The sequence below is a fragment of the Eptatretus burgeri genome, chromosome 1, assembly GCF_056783735.1.
Source record: "Eptatretus burgeri isolate ZD-2024b chromosome 1, Ebu_testis_v1, whole genome shotgun sequence".
NCBI lineage: Eukaryota > Metazoa > Chordata > Myxini > Myxiniformes > Myxinidae > Eptatretus > Eptatretus burgeri.
In genome coordinates, this window is record NC_140961.1 from 143,639,056 (window position 1) to 143,666,513 (window position 27,458).

At 43.6% G+C, this 27,458-nt stretch overlaps 1 protein-coding gene across 3 annotated transcripts in view; it reads right to left on the reverse strand.

Moving 5' to 3' along the window:
* Nucleotides 1-27,458, reverse strand: part of CPSF6 (cleavage and polyadenylation specific factor 6) — an 83,764-nt gene that overhangs the window by 49,587 nt on the left and 6,719 nt on the right. For all 3 annotated transcript variants that reach the window (XM_085846405.1, XM_085846395.1, XM_085846415.1), the window contains exons 2-4: nucleotides 18,955-19,170; nucleotides 16,013-16,116; nucleotides 14,215-14,354 (exon numbers count right to left, since the gene is read on the reverse strand). In XM_085846405.1, the coding sequence (XP_085702531.1) occupies nucleotides 14,215-14,354; nucleotides 16,013-16,116; nucleotides 18,955-19,170 (460 nt within the window). The remainder of the gene's footprint in view (nucleotides 1-14,214; nucleotides 14,355-16,012; nucleotides 16,117-18,954; nucleotides 19,171-27,458) is intronic.

A 27,458-nucleotide genomic window follows, 5' to 3' on the forward strand; every position in this document is an offset into this window, starting at 1 on the left:
CGAGAGCAGAGTGTTGTTGTTGTTGTTGTTGTAGGTGATGTAAAATGTAAAAATCCTATCTCTAAAAATAACTCTGCAGCACACGTACACTTAATTCCCATTAGACATTAGAAACACACACTTACCAATATGACTGAGCTATAAGGACTCTGGCTGTTGTGTGCAGTAAGCTTCCAAATTCGTAACAATATCTCCTGGTTTTAATGGAAAGAATCAGCCACAGATTATGTCTCAAACGGTAGAACTACATAATCCACAAAGAAAAACAGTCTGTCTATCACTCAGACAATTGTCCTTCTTGCTAATGCAAACCAAAGGACTACAAGGCATGTGGTGCGATCAGCGGAGAAATCAACATGTGTGGAGTGTGACGAGCGCTCCCCCGATCTCCAATGGACATAAGTCCTGTGCATGCGCACACCAAAGCGTCACCTCCGACCCGGAGGCATCGGCCCGGCCACTCATGTCAAGAGAGAGATTTTTATGGTCTCAAACTGTTTGATGTTTAACCAATATCCAGAACACCTTGGCTACAACTGAAAGGAGACCAATGCCTCTATAATTCCTGCATTCAGTCTGAGCTACATTGTGTTTACAGAAATAGAGTACAATGCCATGGAGCCATTCTTAGACCATGGACAGAGCTCCCGTCTTGTTTAGTTTTGTGACCCACCTCGTGTATCTACCTGAATTTATAATATGTTGTGTGAAAATATTCCAGAAATCATATCTGAAACTCATGAAGCACAAAACTTGCACATTTTTTCAAAATATGGAAAAAAACATCCGAAATTGTGACAATTTTCTTAAAAACATCGTTCAATCACAGCGCTTTTGACATACAGCACCACGCTCATCAACTCACTAGCTGTCATGGCAGCGTACATGTCGTCTGATGCTAGTGCTGCCGAAGATTCTGAAGGCAGTTCTTCGGGGTTCTGTTTTATGCATGTCATCAACACCCACAGCAAAGTAATTCCATTTAGTGAGAAAAGCATTAGGAAATTTCAGGAATGTGCTGCTAAGTGGATTGATGTGGAAGCCCCGAAAGTAAGGTAGCTGTCAAGGCGCTACAAATACACCACAGCCAGCACAGGCTCGGTGTGGGGATTGCGGCTGCTATAGCCGCCGATGCCGTGCTCGGTGATGATCATGATGATGATGAATGTGACGGATCTGGAAGGTAGGATCTCCTTTCTACCGTTAACTAATTTTTGACAGAATGGTCAAAATCAATACCCAGTGATTACTATATGATAGAATCTCACTGTCATGAATCCGACTGGATGTTCTGCTCTAAATTCTATCACTTAGTATCAGTATCATCCTTCAAAGTTCAATCATAAACTGACCGTGACATGTGTCAATGATGCTAACTGAAATCTAGACTAGTATGGAGTATGGATTAACTTAAAATTCTAAACATGAATCACACGACTCCCATTGTTTCCATCTGTAGTTGGTATGTATTCTATTAAATCAACGATGTGGTGGCAAACCTGCAATAGCAGTGCAGTTACACTGGGTTTTTTTGCGGTCGCAGTGGAATGCCAACCTAAAAATGCTAATGCACAGTGGCTATGCACAGTGGCGATACACCGATAATTATTATTGAACTTGAATGTAAAGTATACCGTGCCACTGGCGTAATTTTGTAGTGAATTTCTGCTGCCCACAACAAACACGAGCAAAGTGACTACATGTACGCCAACGGCATGGTAGTCCATGGCTCCACCAAGATGGTGTGTGCAGTTTTTTAATGAAATTTTTAGTAGTCCTTTAGAATATTTTTCTCTTGGTGTAAATTTAGGGAAAAACTAATCTCAGTATTAATCACCAAGCCACTGTAGTCTGTATGCAATGAATAATTTGATACGATTCATACTATCAATCATTGTGTCATTAATTTATGTGAAGATTCATGCATGTCCCCTCGAGATTTTCAATTCATAAACAAACATAGATGAGCATGGCATATGCAAATTACATGTACATTGCAAAGAAATATGTTTACTAAATTGGACTTTCCAGAAATGTTTGTGACTTGTTCTGCCTTCGTGAACCAAGAATAGTGGCTACCTTAATATATTCACCTGGGTTTTTTTCCCCTCCCTCTCTCCCCCTCTCCCTCTCGCTTTCCTTTGTCTTTGTGACTGAGTATGACCCCTCTACGTGAAATTCTTGAAACAGTTGCTCTTGCTGAGGATCATGAATTAACATATGTATACCTGGATTGGATAGTTTTAAAATGGGTGTTCCATGATTTTTTTTCCTTTCATGTGTAAATCTGTGTGCCTTCTTGAAATGGCATGTGGAAATTTAACAGCTTTGGTGTGTGATGGATTTATGTATCGATGATTGAACGAAGAATGAATGATGATTAGTTTGCTGATGGATGATATGATACACTGTGTTTGATTTCGGTATGCCAGTCCAGTGCATGTCTTCCTGACTTGTATGTTCAGCTTTTGTGCCAATGAATGAGGTCTGTTGATCAACAATTAGTGGCATTACTATTTACAATTACTGTTTTTGCATATTACTTTATTTATAAGAGAGAAAGAGAGAAAGAGCCATATCATCCACATTCATGTAGTCTCCCTCTGAATACATAGACATCAGAATTCACAAACACAGCCATCTCAGAATGGACACAAGATGGCGCTATAGGTTTTGCTAATTAGCATAACTAATTAATGTGCAACTTTTTGCACCGACTAGTTGTGAATTCTTTCTAAGTGATTTTTAAAATCTAAATCTATGCAAAATTTCAGGTAGATACCGAGAGGTGGGTCCACAAAAGTCAAAAACCAGACACATTTTGGATGCTTGGCCCACTGTCTATCTGTAGAGATAGTTTCCCAATTCCAAATTTCATAAAATAATTAATGAAGTCTGGAAATGGTCTTCGGTGTTGCATTTTTATGGGGCTATGGTGTGATTCTACATACTCCTGGAGCCTTTGCATTATTGGGCATCTTATACTTCTGCATGTATGGTGGGGATCTGTGCATGTCATCATCGAATGTGGACAGATGCTGTGATAAAGGCAATCAGTTCCTCCGGTAGGTTAAGGGGCATGGGAGAGCAAAGGTTGGCACTGTACTCCCATCATCACTGGGGCTGAAATGGAGTATGATGAAGAGGGATGCAGTTAAACTCTTCATGGGATGACAGGCAGGGTGTAAATGCTTTTCCTTCACCTTCTTTACTATAATAAATGTACGCCTAGTGTTCCCATTTGCAGCAACCTTCTTCAGCTAGCTCAACCTTTTCTTTTTGGTATACGAAGTCGAGGCTCGTGGAAGAGCTAGAATTAGTACACTGAATGGATCAGGACACAACAGCACAAAACAGACAGTTGAGGGAGGTGTGAAACACCAATAGCAGAGTTGAAAGCCACGATGGTGGCACACTTGGACAAACAATGGGGGTGGGGTGGAATGAGGAGCAGGAGGATGCATATAGGTTGGACAAGATGGATACAGAAGGAAGCTCTCAGGAGGGAAAACAAACTTGGAAGGAGGAGGGGTTGGAATGGGGTAGGGGTTAACAAGGGTAGAAAAAAATCATGGATTTGGGTTGGGGATGATCTGATATGGTGGTGAAAAGCTGTCTTAAAGACCTGGAGGGAAGAATGAGATTGAAGAGTATGTGGAAGTTGATTCCACAAGCAGGAGCAATTCTAGATTTAGGTAGTTTAACCAGAATGAGGTTGATGGTGGACCTTGTGTGCCCTGAAGAAACATGGGGAAGGGGGGGGGGGAAGACAAAGCATGGAAAGAGCAGAGGGTGGAAGACCAGAAAGGAGGCGGAAGACGACAGAGGCCACCAACCTGTCTGCGATGGCGTCATGATAGACCCAAAGAATCAGCTTTATTGTGGGAGATTCCAATAATCTTGAAGGCAATGGTTTTCATGGCATCAAGCTGAGCAAGGTGTGAGGCATGTGAGCTAGCTCAGAAGGGAGAACAGTACTCCATCAAGCTGTGGTTGAAGGCCTTGTAGGTGGATAGGAGTGCAGGTGCCAAGGAAGGACTTTGTACGACAGAGGATGCTCAGTCGGCAGCTGGTTTTGGAGGCAAACTTTGAAATGTGGTTTTCCCAAGAAAGATCATGGCTGATAGTAAGACCTCAGAGTTTGAATGACTGAACTTCCTCAAGAGGATTGTTAAGGAAGTAGGTAGGAGGGTTTGCCAGATGGTTCTTTCAGAGAGGGAAAATAAGACAGTCAGGACTGAAATACATATTCCAAGGTGTTTGACCATCTTGTGATTTTTCAAGCTTTGGAGGATTACCCAGATATTCAGAGATCATTTATAGGACAGGGCACAGAACACTACCTTGGGGCACTCCAGCCTTGACAGGGAGGAGATGAAAGGATTCAGTTGAGAGCCACACATGGGCTTTGAGAGTGGAGGAAGTCAGTCAATCATGTGTGGAGTTGGCTTTGGATGCCATAAGCAGATAGCTTGGTGAGTAAGATGGGATGCCAGGCTGTATCAAAGCACAATATATGTCCAGAGATGGCCCTGATCTTGTCTCTCACATTGAGGGCCTCCATCTATTGTTGGGTGAGTATAAGCAGAATGTCCAAGGTGGAGTGACCTGGTTTGAAACAAAATTGGTGACCTGAGATGAGAAGGAGAAAAGGAAGGATTTCATATCAACTGTGACGATGGATTCCATGATCTTGCTGATGATTGTAAGTTCATGGAACTGCAATTAAGGGGATTCGTTTTTGCACCGTTTTACGTGATGCATTGACGTTGGTGGATTTCCTTGCAGAGGGAAGATGACCCGGTGGAAATGACAGGGTGAAAAGGGCAGAGAGTGAATGTGAGAGCAGCAGAGCAGGAATTTAGAACACATTGGACGACCCGTGAACCCGTTGGGTTCCCGTTGTGACAGGGGTTGAATGAAAAAAATCATTTCAAAAAAAAAAAAAAGATAGCTCAAGCGAACTATACCGCTGAGGTTGTTTGCATGAATCAAATTCTCCCGAAGAGTACTTGACTGAATCGGGAATTGATTTTTTAATATTTTTTTCGTTGCTCGATTTGAACAAAACTTAATACTGCACACCGCAGGAGAATGGTCAGTACGGTGGCCCTAAAAATTTTGCGCTATCGTGTACTATTTTGGCTGTATTTCGGGAACATACATACAAGATGAGAGTTTTAGTAATATATAGATGAGATGATGCCGCCTGATCCAGTTGCAGTGTCAGCAGAGTGCTGAAAGAACCTTCTCCACCTTTCTCGGTGCAAAAAATATAAATAAAATAATTTAAAGAAAAACAGAGTTCAGGATCATTTGGGTACGACAAGGAAGGATGGATATCGAGCATGAGGGATTTAGGAGCACAGCATTTGGAAGCAAACACAGAATTGAGGCATTCAGCGTCCTCACGAGCGGAGTTGGTTGTGATGGCATTTGACGAGAAGGAAGGGATGAAAGGGGAGCACACTATAGAGACAGATTTAACAAGGTGCTAAATGTTCTTTCTTTGGAAATAGGATCGACAGATTTGTAATTTGAAAACAAGGCAGAAGTGTGCGAGTAGTTCTCCATCGCCATTTTTTTCTGCAGATCAATGGGGTCCAAGGGCTGTGGCACAGCAGTCCTGTCTACACTGACCTCAACCTTGAAGTAACCAAGGATGAATATGAAATCTTATTGTGGGCTGTTCTGTTGCAAGGAGTGCAGCGCAATGTATAACTGCTATTTCTCCTCTGGCTGGGCAACATTGGTGGGGCCATTCTTGATGAGGACTGTGAGGCAATCAGACATTACCTGAACCTGGCTGTCAGTAGACTGCTCTTGTTTGGTGACCAAGTCACAAGAGCTTTCTTAGTGTTCTGGTCCATAGCAATGGCAACAACTCCTCAATGCAAATAGTCATCACAGCCTGCATATTCATGGGCATCTCGGACCTTGATGAGTCCCACTCTTGTTACTTTTATGCATTTCAGTTTCTTGAACATGAGTGATCCTGCTCTTGTTGCCAGCATTTTTTGTGCGCTCCAAGTAGCAATACATATATTTTGAAGAGTCAGTCTTCCAAGTCGTAGATCCAGTCAAGCCATAATATCTCTCAAAATGTTTCAAATGGAACGAGTTTCACTCTGCTGGTTTCCAAAGAATCATGTATGTCCACAAGGAATCGGCAGTCTACATATATTCAATTTTTGCCATGAGTGACTAGCTGATCCCAGTACAACTGCCAACCAGTGCCGGTGTAAAGACTTCAAGCTATCCCCCTTTCAAGTTACCTCCCGGTAATCTGAAATCAATTTCAAGTTACCCCCGGGGGTAGCCTGAACCCAATTTCATATTACCCCCCTCCCTGATTTAGCTGAAATGATAAATTCTTATGCCCACAACTCATGATACGTTTATTGAATAGAACACGTAAAACATACAAGATTGAAAGCTCGCCTCAAAGTCTGGAAACATAAAAAATGTAACAAAAATGTTAATTGTATTAAAACCACAGCTCATCTCAAAGTCTGGAAACATAAAAAATGTAACAAAAATATTAATTGTATTAAAACCACTCATACACTTGTTGAAAGTGCATGACATTATATACAAACACAATATATACAAAGATTCAACCTAACAAGAGAAATTTAGAAGGAAAAAGTATAATAATTACAAGAGTGAATATTCATTAGGGATACAGAATTACAACTAAATTGTGAATTGAAAATATAGTCCACTGCACTGTTTAATTCAACAAAAGTAACAAATTGCAGGTTCAAAGTGGTGTGACAAATTGCTGATCATAACAGCTTCGTCAGCATGAATGTCTTTCGTATCTGTCTTGAGTGGTTTATACTCTAACCATTTATTGTCATTTCCACATTTACAGTACACATAAATCAGATTGTTGAGGATTGTTGCCATCGCAAAAATCTCAACTTCAGTGCCCCAGGTTCCAAGGAGGGCCGTCTTACTCGTGTTTATATGCTCCACAACACCAGAACAGACACCCAAGAACAAACTGACATTGTCCAAAATGAATGAGACAAGAATTGTCCTCAACAGACCATGGTTTTCTTGAGTTCCTGTCAGAATCTGACTGAAGCAACGGAACAGACAGTTGCCATCGGGTTTGATTCTGCAGGCCCTGAGGGGCTGATTGATTGGAATGTTGCATGTACCTGATCCATGTTTTAATTTGGTGGAACGTTCAAAATCGAAGTTCAGTTTTGAATGAAATTTCTGCCAATCTTCGCAAACAGGAGTGACTGTAATAGAGTCGGTAGACATGGATTCTGTGATCTCTAGTGAATTATCAACTACAAGTTTTGATGAGGTCTTTTGAAGAAGTTTGGTCCGTTTTGGAGCTGGGGCACTCTGAGGTCCTTCATAGGTTTTGTGCTTTTTAAATGGCGAGGATGATTGTTCAACATATCGGGTGAGGTTGGTGGAATTTACTTTCTTTTGATCTGAAAGTCGGTAGGTGTTTTTGCCACAAACTTCTGCCACAGTGTAAGGACCTGTGCGGTGCTCCGTAAAACGCCCTCCCTTTCTGTCCACACATACTAGAATCTTGAGCAGAACTTGATCGCCAACACTAAACTCTTGTCGTTGATGTTTTTGTCATATTGTTCCTTTTGAATGGACTGTGCTGATTTAATGTTGGAGGCAACTTTAGCAATCATGCTGTCCCAAATAGATGTCATGGTCAATTTTGCTGATTATGGATTGATCACTGTCAATGCCGTCCTGATGCTTGGAAGTTTGGTTGTGCTGCAGTTCAACTGGAAGCACAGCTTGCCTGTTGTACACAATTTGGAATAGTCATTTTGGTGGAAGAATGTTTGGATGTTCAATACACAAACAGAACTGCTGGTAAGCATTCAACCCAGTTGGAATGGTCCTCAAGGTATTTTATGAATGAATCCTTGATAGTGCAGTTCTGACGCTCCACAAGGCCATTTGCTTGAGGGTGATAAGCACTCGTTATGTGTTGCTTGGTTCCAGTTAATCTATGCAGCTCAGCTGATGTCTTGTTAACAAACTCTCTTCCTTGGTCATTAATTTGTATTTCTACACAACCATGTCGACAGATGATGTCCTCAAACAGAAACTTTGCAACACTTTCTGCTGTGTGATCTTTCAAAGGTCGAGCCTCGGGCCATTTGGAGAAGTAGTCCATAGTCACAACAATACAACAATAACCATCCTCTGTTTTAGGCAGATTGGTGATATCAACCCCAATTTGGACTATGACTTTACTTGGCAATGGAACAGGATGAAGTTCACCAACATCAACCTTGCGAACAGGGTTAACTTTCTGATGACCAGAAGCCAAAATAAACTCTGACATCCCTGCCCACATTTTTTCCAATAAAATCTCTCCAAAATCTTTGCCCTGGTTCTGTCGATGCCAATATGACTTCCCAAGCAACGGGCTGTATCACTATCTCCAGAGCCCATGTGTATGCTTTCGATAATGTCTCTGCTCATCCCTATCACAAATTACCAAGACCTCTGTGTACTCATTTCCAGAATTTCCGACTCTCTGCTCAATGGCGATAGTAGAGTTGACCAGTTTGTTCAACATAACGCTTCGAGAGCCTACATAGGTTTGCTTTATCATTTTTTGACATTCCAGCAGCATATTTGTTGTTAACAACATAATCAAAGATCACATCAACGTTGTCAGCTTTGTCTTGTGAAACAGTTGAAGAATTGCGTTCTTCAGCCATTGTTAAGTTTTTTTTCAGCACAAAACAATATCCAGCAAAGGATGAAAAGCATCCTTTCGAGCTCACTGAGGCACCAGAAATGTTGCGAAACCAGAGCGCGGACATCAGCTTGAGGTGTGAAGTTATGATAAGGACAGGCTTTAGCGACTTATTTCCCTCCGAACGCAAACATAACGCGATGTAAAAACAATGCTAAATGCACGGCACGTCAAAACGGAGGCCACCCGTTGTGACGTCATGACGTCACAACAGGGCGGCCTCAGTTTTGACACGTCCTGCCATATCGTTTTGAACCATATGCGCAAGTTGTTGAAGGCGAAAGGTCTGCAGTAGCCGGTAGTTTTGCACAAAAAAAAAATATCGACATCGGAAGGCTCCAGAATGTTGAATGGTATGAATCTTGGCACATTCTTACGTTAGAAATTTGAAAAAAAATATTGAAAGCATATAGCGAGCTGTTGAGGCAGGTGTGACGTGCTTGTGATAATGCTTTAGCACTGATGGTTAACTTATCCTGTTATTTCATTGGTGTGGATTGAACGTTGATTCCACAAATCAGGTTTCCAAGTCTGGTCTTAGTATGTCGCCACTGCGTAAAGTACATGGTATCATGGCAATGATTTGTCTATTTAGAAGACAAAATTAAATAATGGATGACGGACGTGTTATTTCTTTGTACAGGTGTCTGTGTGGTTATTGCCAACCACTGGAAACAATGAAGGAAAGTACATGTTGCCTGAAATCAGACAAAGTGAATGATAAGTTGGCAAACTTTGATGGTGACCTTGACTGCCTTACACACCACGTTGGCTTCGATAATGTGTGCCTTGATATGTATGTACTTGAATGTACCTGTATTGGATACAGACAAGGGTTTCCCAAATCAGTATCCTCATCAGTAAGCTACCCTGATACTTTCTCGATAAAGAAAGTATTTTCAACTAAAAGAATGACAACTGAGATACACAAGTAGCTATTGCTATTATTTCCCTTGTACGGACGATACAAATATACCAGCTACAGGCAGTTTGTCAGATGGAAAAATAGATATCTGGGCAGGGAGTTGTGTGGTGGCCTGACTTTTGTGGCTTCAGATATCCCCACCTTCCATAAGTGGTCATGTGTAAGCTGTTTTCATTGCCTTTCTTATACATTGATTTTATTGCATTGTTACCATAATTGTAAATATAGTCCGAGTTGGTTAAAAAGATATTCCAGTATGTCTATTTGTATCAACTATATCGAAGAAGGATATCATAAAAATATGGAAAAAACTATAACTGTATGAGAAATACTGATTTCAATTAATAACAATATTAAAATAAAATCATTCATAATAAAATCAAAATTCATTGCAAACACTTTAAAGGCTGTCATGTGGTCAATGGTTTTTCCCTAATTAGTTTTCAATATCAATTAAATTACTATTTTTTTTGTAAATAAACATACGTAAATAAATGTTTTGAGGGGGGGGTAATCTGAAATTGTAGGGGTTATGATGAAATCGATTTCACACGATTTCAAGTTACCGGGGGGGGGGGGGGGCAAGATGGAGGAGGGGGTAATTTGAAATCGATACACCGGGACAGGGACACACCTTACAACACGCAACACGAAAAAAGAAATGAAACGTGCTACACACAAACACGCAACAAGCAAAAAAAACAACACACAAAACACAAGCAAGCAACACGTGACCAAACAACACAGAGCACGCAACACCACAGCACGCAAACACACCAGTCTTGCGATGTGTGTGTGTATATACTAAAGGTGAATTTTCGACCACATTGTCCCAGCCTTCTTTATTTTACAAAACCAGAGTTTGATGTTACCCAAGGTGTAAGTGTGAAAGTTGTCCTTTCATGTGTGTGGAAGCCTGCAATTAGCTAAAGTATCATGAAAATGCAAAGTTTAAAAATGTACAAATAAGAATTTGGTGCAAGAATCATTGCTCTATGTCGTTCATCAACGCATGACCTCCATCTTCAATTAATTACCTCCGCTACCGAAGCTGAACATATTCATAAACATGTTTTACCCACTTGTTTGGCCGTGAACAGGATATCTCAAAAAAGTTAACGGATTCGGACGAAACTTGGTGGACAGGCTGGGTGTGTGACAAGTTAAGATCCAGATCCAAATAATACAATATATAAAGTGATTGTTCACAATTGAGAGATAGAGGCAAAAACGATAAATGGCACGGTATTTCAAAGTTGTGGACGGGTTATGAAAGAACTTTGTGGATGAGGTTTGTTAGGTGACAAGAACAAGCCAATTGGATTTCAGTTCAGGTCCGGATGCAGATCCAGCCTATCGGTGGGATACAAAACATAAACTGTGCAGCCATGCAGAGGTATGCGCTCCGACAGTGCCATTTTCGTTTCAATTGCATTAACCGAATGGACTGACCAGTTGTGCTAAATGTTTTCCTCCATTCAGAAACCAGAAACTGTGGACCGATTGTAAATTTCCGAGCTATAGTCATTGAGCCTCGGCAGCACAAATTGACCAATGCTATGTTTATTAAAATGCAAGGAATATGCCTTTAAACACCCAGCAGCAAAAGCCATGATTACGGCAAGCTGTTGGCAATTTAAGTCCACACTGAGAGTGCATCAAGCTGAACATACAGTCGTGGCCAAAAATATTGGCACCCTTGCACTTTTTTCGGGTAATGCGCAATTTCTTCCAGAAAATTGCTGAAATTAAAAACTATTTCGCTCTCCACAAATGTATTGCTTTGGTTTGCAATGGAACAAAACAAAAAAAGCTGGAAAAAAGTAATAAATCTTAGCTTATTCCACACAGAAATCCGAAAATGGCCCAGACAATATCATTGGCACCTTTTAGAAGTTGTTAGAAATAATTAGATTTCAAGCAGGTGATTCTCCTTTACTTTGAAAATAACCTCACCTGTGGTGAGTTGTAGGTACCTGCAATATAAAAATTACTCATTGAACCAGTTTGAATTGAGAAAAGGGGTCATTCTGCTGTTTTGTGTCACTGTGTGTACCGCAATGAGCATGGAGATAAGAAAGAAAACTAGAGCATTGTCTGAGGAGGTCAGACACAAGACTGTAGCCAAGCATGGACGATCTCAAGGCTACAAGTCCATCTCCAGAGACCTTGATGTTCCTGTGTCCACCGCAGGCAATGTTATCAGGAAGTTTAAGGCCCATGGCACTGAAGCCAACCTCACTGGATGTGGCCTCAAAAGAAAACTTGATCGAAGATTGCAGTGAAGGATTGTTCATATGGTGGAGAAAACACCTCGATCAACTGCCAAACAGATTCAAGCTGACCTTCACAAGGTGCAACAGTTTCAACTCGCACCATCCGTCACCAACTCGATGAAAGGGGGTTCTATGGTAGGAGACCCAGGAGCCCCCTCCCCCCCCCCCCCACTGTTGAGAGAGAGACATAAGAAAGCCTGACTGGAGTTTTCCAAAACACACCTGAACAAGCCAAACTCCTTCTTGGAGAATGTTCTGTGGACAGATGAGATCAAATTGGAGCTTTTTGGTAAAGCACATCATCTCTGTTTACAGAAAACAAAATGAAGCCTTCAAAGAAAAGAACACCTTCCCTACAGTCAAACATGGAGGAGGTTCAGTGATGTTTTGGGGTTGCTGTGCTACCTCTGGCAATGGGCACCTTGAATGTGTGCATGGCATCATGAAATTAGGAGATTACCAAGGAGGCATTTTGGAATGCAATGTTCAACCCAGCTTCAGAAAGCTGGGTCTCTGTCGAAGATCGTGGGTCTTGCAGCAGGACACTGACCCCAAACTCACTTCAAAAAGCACCCAGGAATGGTTTAAGACAAAACGCGAGACTGTTCTGTGGTGGCCAGCAATGAGTCCAGATCTAAATCCCATTTAACACCTGTGGGGGGATATCTGAATGAAAACAGCAGTTGGGAGAAGGTAACCTTCAAATCTGGGAGAACTGGAGCAGTTTCCACAAGACGAGTTGGCCAAACTACCAGCGGAGAGGTGTAGATAGCTCATCAATGGCTATCAGAAGCACTCGAATGCAGTTATTTTGTCAAATGCTGTGTTGTCAAATATTAAGTCGAGGGTATCAATTTTGTCAATGCCATTTCTTTTTATTGTCTCATTTAAAAGGATATCCATCCATCCATTGGCACCATACTCTGTGCAGAGCGTTGGTGCTGCCGAAGCAGTCTCCTTGGCTATTGGACACAATCCTGGAAGGGTCGCCACTCCGACAGTATACCAACAAGCTGGCACTCATTTTGCCGACCTCGGAAGGATGACAGGTTGAGTCAACCCCACCTGGTATTAATTCAACAGCAAAGTGGGATTTGAACTCAGGATCCTCGGATCCCAAGCCCACCACTCGAGCCATTAAGCCAACACCAGGCAAAAGGATATATTAACTTCTGAATCAAAAACAACGGTTCCATAATATTAACAGTGAAATAAAGAATTGTGGAGACCAAATAATTTTGTTAATTTCAACTTATTTTTGGAGAAAATTGTGAGTTATTTGAGGAAGGCACGAGGGTGCAAATATTTTTGGCCATGCCTGCGTATGCAATGATGTTCAAATGTTGGGTTTGTTCAAGAAAAGTCAGACTATCCAACGTCCGTACTCTGGTTCACGATTGCATTTTGCCTTCACAGCCATGTATGTGTTTTCGGTGATTTACCCAACAAAGGAAATGTTAGTAAAATCAGGCAACTTCCTGCTTTCATACCAAGGTGGATCAGTAAATATTATTCCAACTATGTAATTCGACTAATTGTATTAATTAAGTAACAAGCAACAGGCCTGTTCAATTCAAAGTTTCATTTGTCTCGTTTGTTGACTGTTACTTTCCTGACATCTCCAGGCTGCAAATCCATCTTCCTCTAAAGGGTCCACATAGCGATCTCGGCACATGTTTTCAGTGAAGCCACTGGCTCTTTCATTAACGATCTCTTATCCGAGATGGGCTGTGCTTCGCTCACGTAAACTCGAGCCTCTGTCTCTCCACCTGAATGTGTTAACATCCCAAACTCATCCTTGGCAAATTGCCTTTGTCACCCTTGAAAATGTTTAAAGACACCAACCTCAAACCTTTCAAAGATAAATAATTGCCGTTTTCCTTCATTTATTTATGCAGGCCCATCTTCAGGATGAAGCATTGCACTGAAGAGCTTTGTGAGAGAAAGGAAATCCGAGCATGGTTGAAAAAAAAAAAAGTGTATAAAGGAGAGGATAAATTGTAAATTTTATCAAAACTAGCCACAATCCCACCTCTTGCAGGGTATATATAAAAAAAGGTTCTTAAACAAAGATGATGCAGATAAAAACCCAGGATCAAGAAAGAAAGAAAGAAAGAAAGAAACCTCAGCAAAATAATGCTCATACCATTTGGCGGTTAAAACACTTTTTGTTCCCCCAAAAGAGTCAGACACCCAGAAGTCATGAAATAATAATGCTTCATACAGGCACATTGCTTGGAGGTGAAGCTTACGTGACTGCAATTCAAACTGATTGAGAGATTGCTTGTTGAAAGGAGATACGACGGGATTCTGCCCGTGCACTTCCTGCTTTCCGAGATGATCCATGGCCTTGCGAAAGGATGAGTCTGAGGTCAGATGGACCAATGCAAACCTGAGAGTGATCAGAGGGCAAAGGGATTGAGCAATCATGCTCAGAAACTTTGGGAACGGATACATCTTCACAAAGAATTAGAAGGAATTTAGCGACCAAAATAAACTACAGCAACTAAAGTGGGCATCATGGTTAAAAAAAAACCAGAGTTCGAAGAGCGTTCAAGGTCCATCTAGATATTAAGCGGGGGTAAATTGAAAAAAATATTGATATTAAAAAATATATACAATTATAAAATAGGAGAATGCGAAGGTTGGTGGAGAAAATGAAGGAATAAGGGAATTAGTGAGATGGGGGAGAAAAGACGAAAAGGAGGCTTCGATGAGAGTACAGCTGAAGTCAAAATTGTCATTTTGCAGACGTCATCAAATTTCTAATTTGATGATGGGATTTACGACGCACTTGGGAGGTTTATTGCAAGAGGGGCCACCAAAACAATGTAAACCGGACCAAGTACAACTCAAACACATCTACATCATGCAAAAGGGAAGATACGGTATTTTTGAAAGTCAACTTTCACGTCGAGCCACCGCGGGACGTTTGCTCAGGTCACGCTAAATTATGGGGCCCCGGGGGGGGGGGGACAACAGAAGAAGCAACAGCAACGATTTTTATTTTGATTTATCATTTGTAACAGCAAGAGGATGTAGAAAGCCAAACTGAAGCAAAAATCAAGCAGAAATTCACAAAAGCTGAAAACAAGCCGTTAGACTCATCAAATGCCAACGTTGAAATCTTGCTTATTCGTCAGCCATTAAATTCCCGAAGTTCACAACTATAACTTGCATCACGTACAATCGATGACGTTTATATCCAGGTTGCCGAGTATCTGTGGTTACACTGCCGTCCAACAATGGAGGACATGAATCCTTCACAATGAATAAAATCTGCTCCGGGTAAAATCTTCCGATAAACATGACTCGACAAATTACAAGTCGTTTCGTGGCGTTTGCTCAGCACCTGGTGAATCGACAATTGACGGCTTGACGCAATCGTTTTGGAAGCCAAACCAACTAGAATGAAAGTGGGAATTAAATTTTTTTTTTTTTTAAACCAGCCAGCAAGGTGCCATCACACTGTAGCTACAGCAAAGTAGCGGTTCGTTGATGATGTTGACCTTTAGAATCGCTCTCGAAAACCCTTTCCAAGCATCGAAAGGACCCGTTCTAACGTTACAGGACGTTTGAGAAGTTTGGATCCATTCAACTGCAACTACATTCCTTTATTCCACCGACGTACGACAAACGCATTTGGCTTTTGCATTCCTGAATGAAGAACTGCGCTGGCAACTCATTCGTTTTTGACATGAAACAAGGAACCCACAGAAACGAGATAAAAGTAGATACTCCAAGAGCTTTCAACATGCTGAGCAAAGCAAAAGGTACTCCCTTGAAATACCCCGAAACTACTTTTCAAAAACAAATTATTATTTAAGGCGATGACAATGTTTGTTTTTGGTTTATTTTCTTCCTTTTTTTTGCACGCAAGCCAAGAAAACAAATAAATAAATAAATGAATGAATAAATGAATGCACAAATAAGTTGATAAATATATAAACAAACAAATAAATAAATAAATAAATAAAGAACAGCTAATGCACAGAAATGAAATCAAATTACAAAGGGTACAAATCAATACAAGTTGCAAAAGAGCTGTACCCTTTTGATTGTCCGTTGGCTCGATTCTCAAAGAACTTGATTTCTTGAAGATCAGTTACCCCAATAGCATGAAAGGCAGTCTGTAGGTCCTCATCAGTTGTCCACTGTGGAGGGAAAACAATGCATTCTACAAATGGAGTTCTGTCAGCACATGCCACAAACCTCAGCACGGACAGAAAACCAGGCACACGCAACTTTTACAAACCTGACGGGGAAGTTTATTGTTCAAAAAAAAACCAAAGGTCAAAGCCATAAAAAGGTACACAACTGGACAAAAAAAGTGAAAGCACAAACATATGCAAAGGAAATGTTTCGAGAAGCACCACTGCTTACAACGAGGCTACCCAACCGTCGCCACCCCCAACCACCGCATTATGCTTCAGTGATGCCCCGAATGTGACGTCACAAAAACATATAAAAATCGAAACCGTTTCAAGTTTAAGACCAAAGTTTACCACAAATGCAGAGGGAAATACTCAAAAGCTCTGCAGTTTTATCACCTCACATTCTCCTCCAAAATGAGCAAAGCATTGCATGTAAAATCCAAATCGTTTGCAAACTAAACAAAGCAAACAAAATACACAAAACAATGCACATCATATGCTAAATGTTAAATATACAAAACACCTTGATGAACGTTATGAAAACACCGAGTTAGAAGGGCGAGTCGGAGTCACCCCCACGCCCATCCTGCACCGAACACGAATGAATGGTCTCGTGCCAACAAAAGCTGGCAAACACTTTTAGTCCTTTTTGTGCTTTCCAGCCGGCATCACGCAAGTTCGCCCCGACTGTGGGCGAGTTTCCCCGATACCGTTGGAAAAGGAATCGTATTTCGGGCTCGGAAACTTTTTCTCGACTTGGAGCGACAAGAAGCAGCCGCTCGTAAACAATGCCACGTGAGGAGGCATCGAGTCTTTCGATACGTCATTCTCCGACCGCATCATTAGCTCCCATCCCTGTGCGGATGGTGAAACACTTCGATCTCCCGAGCTGCTCGGAAGCGTTTACCCCGCGTCTAAATTTGCGGCTGCATACGCAACCACGTAAGGGCGGAATCAAATTTGGCGCAAACATTCACAATTTAATGCAAAGTGTACAAAAGTTAAAGCTTGTAAACAGCTTCACAATTCAAGTCTCAAAAGCAACACCGAGAAGCCACAACGGCAGTTCACATTCGATCAGTGACAGCTCCATCGCATAACAGAATATCAATTTTACGCTGTCATGAATTTGTACCCTTTTTGTTAATCACCGATGATAAACAGACCGGACGCGAACACCCTAATATTGTCAAAATTAGGAGAGAGAAACAATAAAAAATCATCCACAACTTTGACAAGATTCGAGCAGGGAAATGTTTGAGAGAGAGAGAGAGTAAATGGTGCTCTTCACATCGTTGCATCACCGCAATATACTCAAACAGGAAGTCCAACTATTGGACAATCATGTTACAGAATTAGTGCTGCTGACAGCAACAGTTTGATCGAAGGGAATCATGGGAAGCAAACCAAATTGCAAGCAAAAGGTCAACATTGCAAAGTTAGTACATACATCACTCTACGGTGCGATGAAGCAACAATTTGCATCAGATAAAAAGCAAAACCGTTTTCGGTGGATAAACTACAGCAGACATTTTCAGGAAGCAGTCGCTGTTAGCCAATGCACGTCCGACTGGGATTCGATTAGCAAATTTGGCCTGCTGGTTGCATCCAAGCCGAGGCACGACTGTGCCACCCATGCAGTACCCCTGTAGGTGAGAAGAGGAATTTGTGATTTGTTCAAGGTGCCGGCGATATGCCGCCTACTCTTCGCGAAGGACACCTTGGGATCTGTGACGCCGCCAACCGTTGAGTGCTGGCGGGCTGGTTCTCCTGCTCAGCGTCCTTCGGAAGGACGACACGCTAACGAATCTCCCCGCTTATGAAACATCAGGGTGACGGTTTATAGCCGGGTCGACATCGAACCCAGGCTCAAAGGCTTGAGGCACGTGCACATAACTCTTGGCCACCCTGCCAGCCAAGTACTTAGTACGACAGAACCATCGGTTCCAAAAGGAACGATTCAATTTGTAATGGCCCCATACGGTCGGTTATATACAAATTCCATCAGTAAAAAAACAATTGTTCTCCCATTCACGAGACAATTTGATTATTTCACATGCAAAACATAAAACAAACCACACGATTGGCACGAGTGCTTTCCCTTATTTCAATATATTCAAGTAGCGAATGAAACAGCTTGTATAGAGAGGCATTCAGTCTCATTGCAATGGCATTGTACACAAAATTGCAGGAATAGTCAATGCATACAATAAATTGTTCCCAAATTTCTTATTCAGGCAAGCATTTTCCATTACTGCAGAAAATAACTTTCAATGCAAACAATAATTTCCAGCCTCCGTTAAGACAGTTTTCAGGTGATGAAAACAAATAATTAAATAAATAAATAAATAAATAAATAAATAAATAAATAAATAACCACCAATCAGAATTGACAAAGATTTTTGGCATCCCAAAGTAAATAAATAGGAACTAAATAAGTAAACACGAGATAGGCTCAAGCAACTTTTCACGTTATTTCAACAGCAAGGAGCAGGATAATGTCGATCAATCAATGTCCGAAATGCAATGATGGGTTTAAAGAAAGAAATTCAGCCCAAACGGTACAACCCAGCGGTACGCTATTTGTGTTAACATTGAAAAATAATTGCACCAAGTTGCGACCCAAATAAAATCTGCTCAATCGCAGAGGCATACCCGAGTCGATGAAAGTAGAAATAACGACCCCCAGAAGGGAAAAAAATAAAATAAATAAAAAGAAATAACAAACAGATTCCATTTGATTTGAATCTCAGAAAAGCCCAAATAATCAATGAAATAAAAACAAAAAATAACATTCCGCAAAAGGGAAGGAGCCGCTCCTCCAAGCCCACAACTCACCCAGGTGAGATTCCCAACATACAGAGACACCCGCTTGTTGTTATAGTTAAACGTTACGCTGCCGGTGCCACCAGCAGGGGGGTTCTTGGTTGGTTCTTCCACAGCCTCTGAAGGTTCTATGTAGTCAGGTTGGTCTCCGTCCCCACCATTGTTTGCAGGAGTTGTAATTACATCGTCGTAGAGATCCACATTGTCATGACCGCTGTAGTCTTGTTCCTGCGACGACAATGCAAACACGAGCACAAACTTGATCGCGCTCTGGCGGATGTCGAATGGAATAGTTACAAAGGCACAAATTCCTTTCGACGAAAGGGGTGGTTGCGGCGGAGGGGAAGAAAACAATTAATTAAACACAACATGATGAATGAAATAAAAACAAAGAAGATAAGAAAAACATTCTGAAGCAGAATGTGCATTGGTATTCAAAATGGCACACTTGAAAGAGTTACCTAAAAATACCTCAAAGCCTCATTAACCTGACAATGTGCTAAAATCACATGGTGCAAAAGTGTGAAACCTATGTACCAATTCACATGTCATGTTTCGTAAACATATGGGCAAAGTGCACAGAGGGATTGTGAAACTGATGTTTATCTCAATGTTGAGGCCTGTGGAGAAGTTAGACTTGAATTGACAATGGCCAAAAGGTAGAAATGGGATAAGTGGGTTCGGTAAATGAGGAGTTTTCCATCTTTGACACAACCAAGTGCTAATGAAGATGTTATATTGAAAGAATAGCAGAGTGCAAAACCCAAAAAAGGTGCCCAAAACATTAAAAATAAAAACCCAACACATTAGATATATATATATATATATATATATATATATATATATATATATATATATATATATATATATATATATATATATATATATATATATATATATAGCTACGGTTCTCGAAACCGTATGCATACAACATACAGTTGTCCCGAGTCAGTTATTTCATTAATACACGTGGTTAGGTCCCTACCTTTTGTATAGTGGGAAGACGAGGGAGTGTGTTGCGATAGACTATAGTTAGGATTAATAAATCATTTTTTCCCTTTTATTTTATTAAATCATTTTCCTCTCCATTCTACTTCCCACTCTTCCTCATTTATTTTCTGAGGTGAATTGCCTCGCACCCTCATCTCGCTTACCATAGCGTACCACCGACTACCCACTCTATCCAGCGACTCGTTTTCTGATGCAGAATCCCGAAGTTCGCTATGAAAGCCGCATCGGCTTCCACCTTTCCAAACCCAGACACGCGCGGCGTGGGTGGGCCAGACCAGCGTCTGGCGGAAACCCCACCCAGAAAGGCGGACCACATGAAGGACCGGTCCAATCGGGATGCTCGGATCGGACAATGACGTCAGTTTCGCCATGGCTCCTCCCCGAGCTCCAGGCTGTATAAAGCACGGACCTCCAAATCGGTCGTTGTCGTGGGAAGTTGGTTGAATAAGTTGGGGAGGTTGGAGATAATTGCAAGTTGTTTGGTCGTTGAAGAGAATTGCAGGTTGGAGAGGTTGACGAGAATTGTTGTGAAAGTGTTCCTGCTGCCTGGCTCTGCCGACGTCTTGCCTCGACGGCCCGCCTACTGTACTGGTCCTCGCCCACACGACCTCGACCAAGCCTCTAATCTGGTCCTGCCAACTACTCATCTCTGGCCTCTTTGAACTCCGACAGACACGATTACCACACATGCGGCTGTGGACCGAACTGCACAGTTTTGTCGGGTGCCGCACCACGGAGTACCCCTCCCCCGAAACGCTCAGGTACCAGAAACTGTGACCTTAACTCCCTCCCTCCCTGGCTGCAAAAGTCCTCTTCTTTTATTTGGGTTTATTTTGTCTGAGTGTGTGTCTGAGTGTGTTGGCGCCTGTCCGTTCGATAAGCCTGTAAGATTCTCATTGTTGTAATTATTGCTTTTATTAATCTCGCGTCAAGTCTGCACTGTGTCTGCTTTTGTAAGTTGCTTGTAAAATTGCCGCACCACACCTCTCTCATCTTTCTCCTGCATTACATGTCGAATTAACCTTTTTGTTGTGCCACATGCTTTTCCCTGCCTTATTGTAAATAAATAATTGTAGAAATGTTCCCAGCTCGTCTTTGACTTTTCCTCCATTGGTCCAGCATGGTTCGAATCTGAGTTTAGCCGGGTCTTTATTTCCGATAATCCGTTCCTTCGAGCCGGTACATCCTGGGCAGTGCCGCTCGACTGCATCCAATCCGGAAAGGTAGTTGGTAGGGTGATCCGGTTCGGGCAAGGCGTACCGAGGGCGTGGTTCCCCAGTAGTCGAAACCGCGTGGCTCATTTAAATGTAACTTATTTCTGGACAGGAGGACCCGACACCACGCGGTTGAGGTATTGGCGTTCACGTCGGTTAAGCGACCCACCGCGTCACGGAATTATCCGTGAGCGACGGCCTACAATTCCGGGGAGTCTGGTGGGAATCGAAGTCGCTTTCCCCACATCATGGTCGTTCTCTCCACAGAACCCCCGGCCCACAACAATATATATGTGTGTGTGTGTGTGTGTGTGTGTGTGTGTGTGTGTGTGTGTGTGTGTGTGTGTGTGTGTGTGTGTGTGTGTGTGTGTGTGTGTGTATATATATATATATATATATATATATATATATATATATATATATATATATATATGAATGTATATGTTTGTGCATATATTGTTGTGGGCTGGGGGTCGTCTTGGTGGAGCAGTAGTCGTCTCCCACCGAACACCCGGAATTTAGGTCGTGACTATCGGATATGTCCGAGAGTTCACGGGTCCCGAAGCGGACCGTGGTCGCCAATATTTCGACGGCGTGGGGTAGGGTTAATTGCCGAATTTCAATATACCTAAATACGCACGTCGTCCAACTACCGGGGAAAACCACACCCTCACGTACCTCGGGCGGAACGGACCGCTTACCGAGCCCGATGTAAACCGAGCGGGAGATTACCAAGATCCGCCGGTCCAAATGACAACTTATCGGCCCGAACGGCCTTACTATTTCTCAAGACGCACCTTGCTAGGCCAATGAAAGAAAACACAAACAACGAACTGGAACACTTAACAGGGGTTTATTAAAAATAATATGCAGTAAGGGAGTCACACAGCAGAGTTATCACGAATAAGAAATGTAATTCACAATGTACAAGGCACTTAACGATTCTACTTACAGACGGAGCCGACGCGCACGCACGCGCGCACACACACGCGCACACACACACACGCACGCACGCACGCACGCACGCACGCACGCACGCACGCACGCACGCACACACGCACGCACGCACGCACGCACGCACGCACACACACACACACACACACACACGCACGCACACACACACACACACACACACACACACACACACACACACACACACACACACACACACACACACACACACACACACACACACACACACACACACACACACACACACGAAGAGGGAGTTTTCCAACCAGGGAGGGGGGGGTGAGGGGGGAGTTGAGGCTATGATATCGGTACCTGTGCGCCCGACAGCACGTCGTGCCACCAATACGTTTCGGGGGGGGGGTGGGATACTCCGGGGTGTGGTACCCAACAGTCTATGGCGCGTCTTCCTTCCTCCACAAGAGCCCTTCCTCCTCCCTCCCTCCCTCCCTCCACAAGAACCCTTCGTCCTCCATGGCACCGGTCCGTCAACACCGCCGCCGCCACAGTCAGGAATACAAGTCAGTTGCACGCCATCCGTTCGTCTCTCTGACGGTGAACTGAGGAACTGAGGAGAGAAGAGAGCAGAGGAGAGGAGAGGAGAGATCCTTCCTCCCTCCACAAGCAAGACTACAGAAGATTGTTATTCTTTTCGCGTTAAGTCTGCTGTGTCTCCTTTTGTAAGTTGCCTGTTTATTGTCACACCACGCTTCTTTCTATCCCTGCATTACACACAACAATAAATCTTCACTGTGCCACATATCTTTCTTCGCCTGCTTGTAAATAAATTATTATTATTAGGAATGTTCCCTGCTCGTTTTTGTCTTTTCTTCCATTGATCCAGCATGGTCCGAATCCTACTTTCGCCGGGACTTTATTCCCAACAATCCGTATCTTTTAGCCGGTACGTCCTTGGCAGTGTCGCTCGGCTGCATCAGGTCAGGTCAGGAAGGGAGCATGTGCCAGAACAGCGTGTCACTGCGTCCACTTTCCACTGGTACTCCAGGGGCCTCCGTCTAGCCATCCCCCAGGCAGATGCCACGCCCATCCCCATCTCATTGATATGCCGGTCAACCTGCTGCAACCACGAGGCATGTGGTCGGACCATTGGCCTCCTCCACTCACGAGACTCCCTTGCTGAGAGAATCTGGTGAGCAGGATCAGCGTCAGGAAAACGAGCCACATGTCCATACAGCTGCAGCTGATGCTCACGGACCATGCAGGTAACAAATCTCATCCGAGTCTCACCAACTACTCGTTGGACACAAAATCCGACCAGCGAAAGCCAAGGATTCTCCGAAGAGACCTGGTAACAAAGGAATTAAGTCTCCATCTCAGATCCTTGGTCAGAGTCCAAGTCTCGCATCCATAGAGCAAGACTGGAAGCACCAAGGACCTGAAGACTCGGACTTTCCTCCTCCCACACAGGTAACGGCAGCGACACACCCCATGGTCCAGTGAATCCATGACTCCCCAGGCCCGACCCATACATCTATTGACCTCTGACTCACAGCCAGCAGAGAAATGAATATCACTGTCAAGGTAAGTGAATCTCTCCATGACCTCAACATCCGAACCAAAAACAGACAGACAGGACAGCAGCATCCACGATGTCATTGAAACCCTGGATCTTAGTTTTGATCCAAGAAACCCATAATCCCAGCGGCTCCGACTTCTCATTCAGCACCTCGAGGGCCCCCCAAAAGGATATCTAAAGTCTCCGCAAAGATGACTGCATCATCTGCGAAATCAAGGTCGGAGATCTTGACATTCCCAAACTATGCACCGCAGCTTGATCTCTCAGACATCCTCCAAGAATCCAGTCCATACAAGTGCTGAAAGGTGTTGGGCCAGTACACACCCCTGACGAACTCCAGTAACAACTGGAAATAAGTCAGAGATGGGACCACCACACTTCATAGCACTCTCAGTACCAGAGTAGAGTTTAGATATCAGATCGATCAGTTTTGGTGGCACCCCACGAAGACCAAGAATCCTCCAGAGGACATCCCGATTCACTGAATCGAACGCTTTACAGAGATCAACATAGGCTGCAAGCAGCCCCTGCCGAAACTCTCGTCTGCGTTCGGTGAGGACCCAAAGAGCAAGGATACGGTCAATCGTTGACCTCTTTGGTGTAAAGCCTGACTGCTCTGGCCGCTGGTGCTCAAGCAGATGGTGGCGAACCCTATCAAGAATTATCCGAGCAAAGACCTTGCCCGGCACTGAGAGCAGGGTCACCCCTCGGGAGTTGCTGCAGTCTTGGCGATCACCCTTCCCTTTTCAGAGAGGGACAACAAGGCCCCTCTTCCAATCAGTTGGGATGATGCCTGTGTTCGAAGCAGAGCACAAAACTGCATGCAACGACACGAGTGCAGCATTTCCACCAGCCTTGAGAAGTTCAGCATGGATGCCATAGATCCCTGGAGCTTTACCCCGTTTCAAACGGTTCACCGCAGCCTGTGTTTCCACAAGCGAAGGTGGACCACAGTTGATTGGAGGGTCAGCAACAGGGATTGCAACACCCTTGACATCCAACTCGACAGCTGGTGGATCAGCCTGGTAGAACCGCTCAAAATAACCAGCCCAGCAGGTCTTCACTTCAGACTCCTCTGTCAAGACCCTACCACTCTCTGCTCGAACTGCAGTGCTCCGAGGGATGGGCTTGGATGAATGCAATGCGCGAATTCCCCTGTAAGCAGGACAAGAATCACCTGTCCACAGGTGATGCTCTACCCCCTCACAGATTCCTCGCACACAGGCCTCCTTGTCCACCCTTAGTGCACATACAGTTTTACGCCTCAGCTCCCTGAATAGCTCAGCTCTGCCATTCAGCCTGGCCCTGCGACTCTGGTCAATGGAATCCAGTGTCCCTTGAGAGACAAAATTCTTCTTTGCCCTGTGGTGAGTTCCAAGACATCCACCGGCAACATCAAGGACAGTGGTCTTGAAGGCACTCCACAACTCTTCAGGACTCCCCAAAGCACCCAGACCCCCCAAATGTCCACTCAGCCTGTTCGCAAACTCCTCAGCTACCCTCTCATCCTTGAGCTTGCCACCATCCAGCCGTGGCTGGGATGGTACCATTCTCCTGGATTTAAGGTGCAGCTTTAGAGTTGCTACAACAAGCCGGTGGTCAGTATTGAGGAACTGAGCACTCCAGTCGACCCTGCAATTCTGGATCATCTTCCAGCGACCATCAACGAGGACATGGTCAATCTCCTTTGCCACACCACCAGCGTTGGAATACCAAGTCCAGCGATGAGCCTGTGGGCGCTGAAACAATGAACCAGCCACCCGAAGTCCATGACTTCTTGCAAAGTCAAGAAACTTAGTGCTATTCTGGTTCATAGACCCATGGGGACCAACACATGTCTCATAACCAACCATCCCAATCAGTTCCAGTCGATGCATGAAAATCCCCCAAGACAAGAAGTGTATCTCATCTGGTGCACTGATCAACCACGGACTCGAGCGTGGCGTCGAATGCATCCTTCACGGTGAGATCACTCGCCTCAGTCGAAGCATAGACAGAGACCAGGGAAATGACACCCAAGGAGTGACAAATCCTTAGTCTCATAATATGCTCGTTGACCGGTGTTACCTCAATTATCATTGGGGTCAGCTTATTGGACACAGCTACAGCATCTCCTTAAGTATGGTAACCATCAGAGCGACCAGACAAATCGTAGGTGTAACCACCCACCATTATCTCGCCGCAATACGGTCGCCAAACCTCAGAGTGCTGCAATACCGATGTCCAAACACTTGAGCTCAGATGATAACAGAGACAGGTGATCATCCTCTCTTAGGGATAGGACATTCCAGGCACCCACCCGAAGGGACTGCCTCAGGTTAACCCAAGGAGACCGCCGTCTGGTGGACGACACCTCAGCACCACTCCGACACATTCTCCCACAATCTGACCCAGGGATGTTGCCCCGTGGTTTCCCTCCTATCAAAGATTGGGGGTCCCGAAGGCTTTGCCCCAATCCCGTCATCCGGTGAGCTGCACTGCGAAGGGAAGCTGCACAGGAGGTACTCACACGGAGTGGGTTTTCAGATTTTTTTGCGTTTTTGTGTTTTGCTGAATGAAGGGTTTTACGGTGGCCGGAGTGCAAATCCTGCCACCAACCTCCTAATAAAAAGTAACCCAACTGCAGGAGGACGTCCGCAGACAAAGTTGGGCACTAGATATGGATGGCCGTTGGCTCACATGGAGCTCCTCCGCCCTTTGACAGGTTTTGTTTTTAATCCTGCTGGGTGTCTATATCCAAACACCCTCCTCACCAAAAAACCTGGTGGGGGAGACGGTTTAGTCGCTGACAACCCGACCATGGAACAGGTTAGTACAGGTTTACATGGTACCTGTAGCAGGTCACAGATCTAACCTGACCTGGCTGCATCCGATCCGGAAAAGTGATCCGATCTGGTGGAGTGATCCGGTTCGGACAAGGCGTACCGAGGGCGTGTTCCCCAGTAATTAAATCACGTGATTAATTAGGTAACACGATTAACCCACAGATGGGAGGCCCCTAGGTCACGCGGTTGAGTTATTGGCATCCACGGTCGGTTAAAGGTCCCATGATACGCAAAACTTGCTGGTTATTTATATATTAACTTGACCTTCCCAGTGAAGAAATCACCCATGTTTTTTTTTTTTTTAATGAAAAATGGGATAATTAGAGCAATATTTCGATCATTTCTGGTGCTTTTCACAACTTGCTATGCCCCACCCTTTAAAAAAGTTGACTTCAGCGAATCACAGCGTTGACGTCACATACAGAAACTCGCACAGAGTGGATTGACTCGAAATCTCTAGAGTCTAGACTCTAGACTAGTCCGATAAATATGTCGTCCGTCCGACTAGGCCGATAAATCTGACGTGCTGTAGCTTTCTTTTATTATTCTCTATTCTTCATCGTTTTCTACTGGCGCTACATGACGACAGTAGGAATAAAATAAATAAAAATGCAACAGAACGTCATATTTATCGGACTACTCCAGACAATTGTGTCGCAAGGTGTGTTCTGCACACAAGTTTTCATCATATCCGAATAGCGAGATTGCTTCGTTTTATGCGCGGAGAGATACAGCCGATGACATGTGCTGGCCTTGATTGTGATTAATTCGCCACGGAGAAAAATGTCCGCTACGCTGCGCTGGTCACAAACTCGTGTTTCCTCCCAATCACCTCACTAAAATATTTCTGATATCGATCAGTCTGCAAGTCGAATTTACATTATTGAATTATGAATAGGATTTAGTCTAACCAGTTGATATTGCCAAGTCTTCCTTGGATGTCCTCCCGATCATCATGAA